Source organism: Numenius arquata, chromosome 19 (genome assembly GCF_964106895.1).
Source record: "Numenius arquata chromosome 19, bNumArq3.hap1.1, whole genome shotgun sequence".
Lineage (NCBI taxonomy): Eukaryota > Metazoa > Chordata > Aves > Charadriiformes > Scolopacidae > Numenius > Numenius arquata.
This window is the reverse complement of record NC_133594.1, coordinates 7,821,615-7,830,391: the sequence shown is the minus strand read 5'-3', so window position 1 is coordinate 7,830,391 and position 8,777 is coordinate 7,821,615. Positions and strand designations below refer to the sequence as shown.

Sequence of the window (8,777 nt, the reverse complement as noted above, 5' to 3'; positions counted from 1 at the left end):
ACCCTCACCAGACCCTCTCATATTTGAATGGAACTTCCCATGTTCCAGCTTGGGCCCGTTGCCCCTCGTCCTGTCACTGGCAACCACTGAAAAGAGTCCGGCTCCATCCTCCTTCAACCCACCCTTTAGGTACTTGTAAACATAGATAAGGTCTCCCCTCAGCCTTCTCTTCTCCAGGCTAAAGAGTCCCAGCTCTCTCAGCCTTTCCTCATCACGGAGATGCTCCAATCCCTCCATCATCTTTGTTGCCCTACACTGGACTCTCTCCAGTAGTTCCCTGTCTCTCTTGAACTGGGGAGCCCAGAACTGGATGCAATACTCCAGTTGTGGCCTCACCAGTGCAGAGTAGAGGGGGAGAATGACCTCCCTCGACCTACTGGCCACACTCTTCCCTATGCAGCCCAGTATCCCATTGGCCGCGTTGGCAACAAGGGCACATTGCTGGCTCATGGAAAGTTTGCTATCCACCAGGACTCCCAGGTCCTTCTCCTCAGTAGTGCTTTCCAGAAGACCCATCCCTAACCTATATTGGTGCCTGGGGTTCTTCCTCCCCAGGTGCAGGACCCTACACTTTGCCCTTGTTGAACCTCATTAGGTTCTTCTCTGCCCAGCTCTCCAGCCTGTTCAGGTCATGCTGGATGGCGGCACAGCCCTCTGGAGTGTTGCCCAGTCCTCCCGGTTTGGTATCATCAGGACCCACACCTTTCCCTGGCTGGAGGTGTCTCCAGACAGACCCATCAATGCCCAGAAGTCTTTTGAAGCCTTCGTACTTATGGCTGCAGCCTGTGCCACCCCGAGGCAGGAGCACGAGGCAAAGCACAGGACCTCCCAGCGAGCCATGGTGAGTGCACACCTTGGGAGCCAGTCCCTTCGTGGAGCTTGTGTGTGTATATACACAAACATACGTATGTCACTGTGTGAGAGCCCTGCAGGTGTTACCTATTCAGGCTGGAGGCCAAACCTAAGGAAATACTTCAGTCTTAACAAAACTCCAGCAAACATTAAAAAATGCTGAAGCCTTGAGAAGCCTCACACAAGAGCAGGAGGATGAAATCGTATTAGACCATGCGTTAGAGCATATCGTTAGCCACTAATGAGAAACCTTGTACTCGTAACACACTGGGGAATACACAAGACTCTTAGAAAATGCCAGCACATCCTTAATCTGTGTGACGGGGTGGTAACACTCCAGCCAGCAATGGCAGACTAATGAGTGGCCAACTTCTGCGGATGTGAAGCTTTGCCCCATTGCCTGCTTCCTTCTGTCCTTGCTAACTGCTGGGGAAGGCAAAACGGAATTGAGAAGTGCATCAGCTATTGAGGATAACATATGCTACATCCTGTGGATGGGAATTTTTTCCCTGCTGGCTTTATTTCCAACATCACCAGCAAGGCTTGATGCTGAAGTCATGGCAGAGTATTTCATTCCCAGAAAGGCAGCACCTGCCGTAGGGACTCCAGAGGCACCTGAGTCCCATCCCAGTGCCCCCACAGGCACCTCTTCTATTTTCCACACAGCCACCAACCTGGCCAAGGTGTACTTCCTGCGCATGGAGAGATCTGGGAATGCAGCTGCTCCTCTTTTCTGGGGTATTACCTGCTGGTTTGGATTTGGGACCCTTTCTTGGGAGTTTGCTGAGCTTGCTCGAGGGCTTATTAGCCAGCAATTATGAAAGCGTAGGCACTGGCTCCCCAACATCGGTAATGACACCCATCAGCAGGCACCGTAGTCCGTGCAGAGAGATCGTCGGCGTCTTCATGCAAGTTCTGCTTCTCCACACCCTGGGCACGGTGGCTGAACTCTCAGCACTCAGGTAACAAGCGCAGAGACGGTTCTGTCCAGCAGCAGCCAGACTGCTCACCAAGTTCACACATAGTCCAGAATTTCTGTCTCCATTTCATTTTCACTCCCATCAGAAGGCTTGAATTCCTCTTCCTCTTCCTCTTCGTCATCCTCATCCTCTCCAGACTCATACGCCAGCTGCTCTTTGCCATCTTCACTGCTTGTTGTATTTGAAAAAAGAGCTTAATTGGGAAGAAAGAAAAAATACACTGTGATGCCTCTCTCAGTGAAACCTGGGGGTATTTGCAGTAGAGTTCATAAATCATGCGAGAGGAAGGCAGAAGCCGGAGGGACACAGCTAATGCTGCACAGCTTAATAGAATTTGATCAAGCCCAAAGCAATCTGTTTCCATGTTCCCGGAACGCCAGCAGAACCGCAGCAGATCTGCAGCGCTGGGACTCCTCTCCTGGCTGATTCCGCCCTAGTTCTCTGGGATACTGCTTTGGCCCAGCATCAGGCAAAAATAATTTACTTACTTCTTTTTCAATTAATAACATCGATAACAGTAAAATGCCACCAACAGATACATCAGTAAGAATAAGATCTTATTACCGGGAAGATGAAAGAGAAAACCTTTACCCCCAGCCCTTCCTAATCCCAACCCACGTTCATGCTGCAGGACAACAGCCTCAGCTCACACACTGCAATGAGCTACAACACAGAGAACACCAGATGCAGCACAAAGGAGGAGGCAAAACCAGGAATGCTATTTCCCCAGTGCTGACTGCAACGTCCTCATTCAGCCCACCATGTCTCAACACCATCAGGAAGGTCGCTCTACCCTGCGGTAGTAGGCAGTAAGGCAGTAATACACTTCTGATAGTCAGAAGCGTCCTTACCAGGTCTTGTGGATCTGATTATCTGCTTTATCATCAGCGACATGCTGTCCCGCAGATCGTCACTAGTCTTTGGAAGGCACCATCCATCCCGCTCTGTGCATTCTGACTCTGTGCCGTCATTCCGATGGATGATCTTCTGTAGGCTAAAAAGCAGCAAAAGGGAAGGAAATGTTAGCCTTCTACCATCAGATGTAGGCTTTATATGAGAGAGTCTATGGTTTACTTCCATTTTACTTCACTGAGTTGGAATAGCTTATTTGGTTATTCACATAATTGTCAGATGGGAAAGGAAGTTCATGTGTGAAAAGTCTGTTCTATTTTTACGCAGAAGCTAAACACCTTTCAAGTTTCTGGTCAAGGTGAAAGAAGGGAATGGACTGGATATAAACAGTCGGCTTTGAAATCTAGCTCTAACAGAAGACTCAGCTGCTAGCGTGCAATACCTTTCCACGTTCAAGTCACAGAGCTGGTAGAACATCTGCCGATAAGGGGGCAAGGCTCCTTCTCGGAAAATGTAGATGGATTCCTAAGGGGAGGGAAGAAGGGAAGGATTAATGTGCATTTTATGGTGTAACAGGACAACTCTGGCATAACTGAAAAGTACTTCTGATGGGCTGATTCTAGAACAAGGCACTTCCAACACAAATCGGTTCCAAGGCGTAGGTGTGTGTATGGAAAAGATGAAGCTGAATGAGGATGGCAGCAAAATTTCACTGCAGCCATAGCGAACCACAGAGAACACTCTTCATCCCTTCAAACTGCAGCCTGTTACTGCATAATAGTGGATCACAGGTTTCACTCTAGCAAAAGGGAAGAATAAAAGATTCCTGTTTAAATATTTATTTTGCCCTGCTGGATTTTTCAGGATGGCCTGATAAACACATGGTGATTTTTTGCACTTCAGTGCACAGCAGGTGCAGTTCTGAAGTGACATGTACAACCAGCAGCTTCCCAGGTAAACCTGAGGACATCAGCTCACTCACAACTGTCCCCTTAATGACTGACAAAACAGGAAACACCCCTTCTTCACTAAGCTATTTCAAGATTCTAGTAAAAGAGAATAATGCTTACCTTCAGTTTGTACCTGCTGGAAGCAGGCTTTTTTGTACCGGCTGCACCGGACGTACCAAGCCCCTGTTTCAGATCGTGTACACTGACCGTATGGCTCACTGAAAGACAAAAAAAGAGTTCCTAATTAGGGACATCTTTCACTCCATGGTATTGCACTGTCACTCCTCTGTGTTAATTCGACTTTGTTGGTCAGCAAAAACCCGGCCAACCCAGCAACTAAGCATGTCTTGCTCATTCTTCACAGATGTTACTGGACAGTCAGAGGAAAGGTGGTGAGTTTGGCGGCTTTTTCTGCAGCGCATTTGTTCATAATTTTAGCTTTTCTACTCTCCCTTGACAAAGAAAAGAGAACAACTCTCCCCTTCTTCTGCACCATCACTTGAACAGAAGTGAATGAATTCCCACAGTGTTGCTTCCAGAACTCCCTTCTGTCTGCTAAGAAATACTGCAGCTCAGCAGCCAGACACGCATCCAGGGACTCTCACGTTTCCCAGCAGGAGACTCTTCTACTGGCTTAAACAGCAGCATCATATTATAACCAGAAATTAAGGTCCAATTTTGGCTCAGCTGGAACACAGGAAGACCCTTCAATAGCTATCACTATGATGGAGTAAACAAAGAAACAGAAGAGCCAGGCAGCCTTTCTGCTGGCACAGCATACCTGGCTTCTTGACAGTGATGGGCAGGCTGTAGTTATAGGTGCTGCGTTTCGCTTTCACGGGCATGTCGTTAGGGGCGTAACCTAGAGGTGAAAAAAGAAAAGCAATGATGAACCGAGGGCAAGCTCCCTGCAGCACATCCCTTGCTCAGAAAAGAGGTGCTGGACTGGTGGGTGAAAGGCAGGGTGGTCTTTGGGATACGCTGACTTGAGCAAGGTGGGGAGAGGAGAGGAGAGCTACCAGATCAACAAAACCTGGAAAGGGAGATGTGATCTGATGTTAATGACTGGGCACCAGCTCTGTCATGGACTTATTACATGACCTCAGAAAGTCCTTTCCCTCACTGTACCCTCTGCAAAATCAGAGCAGGGGAATCCTCTGTCCCAAAGTCTGAGACCACAGACTCTGATCTCTGAACACAGATCTCAAATCTTTGAGGAAAAGCTACTATGTAAATCTCAGAATCTACTGCTCAGTGCCTCCCCTGAGCAAGAGGGAAGATGGTCACCTACATCCACTTGAGCTTTGAACACATGGAGGAGGAAAGTCAGCAAGCTGTCCATTGGGTAGGGAATGTGCCAAATGAGGAAAGACATATTGCATAGTATGAAATAAAGTATTAAAGGAGTTTACGGAAGAGCTACTGTAAGCAATGAACTCAAAAGGTGTCATCTTCAACAGAGCACAAATATGGCAAAAGAGTTTGAAAAACAAGTAAAAAGAAAAGTACTACCAGGATTAACCAGAAAGCAGAGAGAGCATCTCTGTGGTTTGGGCCCTTTTACCATATTTCATTCCACAGCGAATTCGGAAGTCCAGTACTTGATAAATCTTTGCTTCTGGGTGTTTTCTGGGGTCATACCCAAACCTAACCCATAAGCTTCTCCAAGGACCTGTTAACTGCATGAACACACATGGGGGAAGATGGTTACAGAAAAAACAGTACAGTGTTGCAGTTCCTTAGAAAATTCTTGTATTTCCCCTCATTACCCAAAACTTGTTTCTTTTATCAGCTTCTTCTGCACTTGCCACACTGGTATTTATATACTGAAACCTGGGCAATCAAGGTATCAAAGGCCAAATATTTGCATGCTTTTACAAACTAACTTGCAAGGTCACATTAATAAAGTGTTTGTTTGGAAAAATTCTGCTACCATTTCCAGATGGACAGTCAATTTGAGTGTCTGACTGAACTGCAAAATGGAACAGAACCAATGAAGCGAACAGTTCCATGGTTTTAACTTCTTTCTCTTTACATAATGTGAAGCTCAGGTATTTAGTGGTGGGACCTCAGAAACTGTGAAGAGCCAGGAACACCCAGGTGATGCTCCCTTGTTCTCCCTCCAAGCAGCCCTAGACAGACACAAGGGCAGATGTACAGACTCACCATGTAATAGGCCAAATACGGCAACAGAAGTTTCAGCTTGTCTGGGTGGACACTGATATTGGCTTTTACTGCATTCCGAGACCAGACAGGACGGACTTCAAAGAGCTAAAATAATACAGAAACAATCACGGCAACAGTGGGAAGTGGGTTACCAATAGCAGTTCAGATTTCCAAGTGGACTTTCTTTTGTACTAAGGGCCTTTGGCCCTTAGTATGAGCTATCAGAATGGTAACGACAAGGGCACGTACCTTTCTCAGCTCTTCCTCCACCTTTTTATCCACAGGGTTGGTGCACATTTTCTTCCAGGTCTGTACAGCAGCATCCAGGGGTTTAGTTGGAATTTCTTCATCATCAAAGTTCACAAAGATAGCGTTGTGCGGGCGACGGGCCCTGCTGAGGCCAATCAGGTTCTCACCAGACACCTGGGGGTTGTTGTATCCCTCCCTAGGAAACAGGGAAAGGATCAGGTTTGCTTTCTGCCTGTGGCACACATAGATTTTGGGAATATCCGAAAATGGAAGTCTGTGCCCCAGATTTCAGAGGCGACTCAGCCATGTGAGGAATGGGTTGGTTTATCTTTGGCGGCACCTCCCTATGGATTTTGGAATCACATGCTGGTACCATAAAAGACTCTTGTGACACCATTGAGGAGAGAAAATTTAAGTTTAAAAAAATCAACCTGCAAAGCTACATCCAGTTGCACAATGACAGAGGTCCCCTCTCCTACATGACAGAAAACCCTTGGGTTTTTTCACTGAAATGCATTTCCAGCACTGAAGACTTCACCCTCTGCATTTGCTCTACTGTAGTTACTGCAGCTCAGTGGGGTCCAGGGACAAGGCAAGATGGAAATGCAGTTTAGATAATTTATTTTTTTTTCTTTTTAAGTGCCGATGAAGGACTACAGTGAGAAAATGAAACATGTTTCTTGTGGGAGATCTCACAGACTGTTCTTCTGGCAAAACCAGCTGTGGGCCAGGAGGGAACAGGTCCGGTGAGCGCGGTCGCAGGAACATATGGCATTGACTCCAGCCCACGGGAAGAGAGCGGGGCTCACTGCACCCCACGCTGCATGTAGCGTTTGGGGGCTGGGGGGAGCAGTCAAATCCTGTAACAACACTAATGTCAGAATGGACTGGAGGCATCTCCAACTGATAAAAAAGGAAATCTTAACTCGAAGACGTTTCTGTTACAAGTATATATCAAACCAGCGAAATGTTTCACCGCCTGTCCATTCCAGAACCAACACAGCTATTTACTACATTATGAGAAAAGGCACTAACCGGTGTTGTATATCTGGCCGATAAAAATAGTCAACAGGAGTGTCCAGACGTGAGAAAATTGGTGGTGGGATGTAGAGAGGTAATTCTCTATTGAAAAATTCTTCCTTCTCTGGTTTGAGCATTAGGACTTTGTCATACATGGAGGTTTGTTTGCCATCAGGACCAGAGTGCATTGCCAGGTACTGGAAATCAGACATTCCTGTGAGAAACAGAAGTTAAAATATTGTGAATATCAAACATTTCTTACAACACTCAACATTCAGGTGCAGAAATCTGGTAATTTTATGCAACGATTTATACAGCAAGGAGACCCGATTGTCCTTCCAGTCCTAAATTCCTATAGGGAAACACTTCCCCTTCCCATCAGACATACTCATCTTTAAGCCACATGGACACAAATCCAAGTATCACCTTGAAATTTGTAAACGGTGGTGACAGTCCCCAGAATTTCCATTTCAAACTGGACTTCCGGCTGGATTTTTTCTTCGCCATCCAACTGCTTCTTCTTCTTCTTGGTCCTCCTCTTCACCTTGAGCAGCATGGTGGAGGTGGGGAAGCGATTGGCACATACAGGGTGGCAGTAAGGGTCCTTGGGGCGAAAATACAGCTCCAGCCTTTTGGCAGGGTCCGCATAGATCTGTTGGCAAGGGCAGGCACAGCATCCATTAGCATCGCACCCACGCAGCCCCGCCCTCCTGGACTACCTTTGGCACCAGGCCCCGGACCCACACTTTCAACCGTGGGCACCAGCCATTTCTCCCCACACCACCTCAGGGATATCAATCCCTGCTCCACCAACACGGGCAGCACATCATGGGGAAGTGCAGCTGCTGCCATCCTGCCCGACACCTCCTGCCCCATCTCCCGTGGTCAGCAGCACCCAGGTGAGCGTTGTCACCCCAAACCCACGCCTTGGGCCTGTGCGGGGCCCGCTGAGCCCCTGCGGCCCGGACAGGGGGGTCCCACAGCTGGGTGGCTCCCTGGCCCCGGCCTCCTTCCCTTCTACCCCCTTCCCCTGCCCCCCGGCCTCCAGCCCGCTCCCCAGGGCCGGGCTCCCCGCCCCACAGCCCCTCTGCCTGGAAAACATCCACCATCCCCCGGTCTCCCCTCAGCCCCCCGGGCCCCCCCCTCACCCGCGACACCCCCTGCTCTCCTCCCAGCGTCAGCAGCATGGCCCCGACATCCCGCACCAGGCCCGGGTACTCCACGCACACCATCCGCGGCGTGCGGGGCAGCTCCAACACAGCCGAACCCCGTTCCCCCCACTGCCTCCCCGCCGCCATCGCTCCACCGCCCCGCTCCCTCCCGACAGCTCCACCCCCCCCACCCCGCCGGCCGCGGCATAAAGGTTCCGCCGCAGAAAGGTTCCTACTGCGGCGGCGTCGAGCCGGGCCGGGCCTGGTGCGGGTGAGTCGGGGTAGAGGAGGAGGAAAAGGTGAAAGAGAAGGTGGAGGTGGGGGTCGGTGGGCCGTCGTGCTCCTCTTCCAGCCCGGGCTCAGAGCTGGAGCTCCCCGGCCCAGCCTGGCCTCTGCCAAGCAGGGACTTGTGCCCATAAACCCGCGGGGAATAGCCTCCCCCCTGGGGTTTGTTTTCCCCTCTTTGCGTTTCTGAGGTGAAACTGTATGGCAACAGTTCACCAGTTGGTTTTCATGCACATATTACAACTGTGATTATCTAAGAGCTGTTTGTTATT

General features: G+C 49.2%; 1 protein-coding gene across 1 annotated transcript; it reads right to left on the bottom strand.

Annotated features, from left to right (window-relative positions):
• Nucleotides 1–1,117: 1,117 nt before the first annotated feature.
• GTF3C5 (general transcription factor IIIC subunit 5) lies at nt 1,118–8,383 on the bottom strand. Its single transcript, XM_074161178.1, has 11 exons — nt 8,218–8,383; nt 7,496–7,721; nt 7,085–7,283; nt 6,050–6,245; nt 5,801–5,905; nt 5,199–5,313; nt 4,416–4,496; nt 3,755–3,852; nt 3,127–3,209; nt 2,684–2,826; nt 1,118–2,025 (listed from the first exon to the last, which is right to left on the bottom strand). Exons 1-11 carry the CDS (start codon nt 8,365–8,367, stop codon nt 1,868–1,870), a joined length of 1,554 nt encoding a protein of 517 aa, XP_074017279.1. The 5' UTR covers nt 8,368–8,383; the 3' UTR covers nt 1,118–1,867.
• Nucleotides 8,384–8,777: the final 394 nt, after the last annotated feature.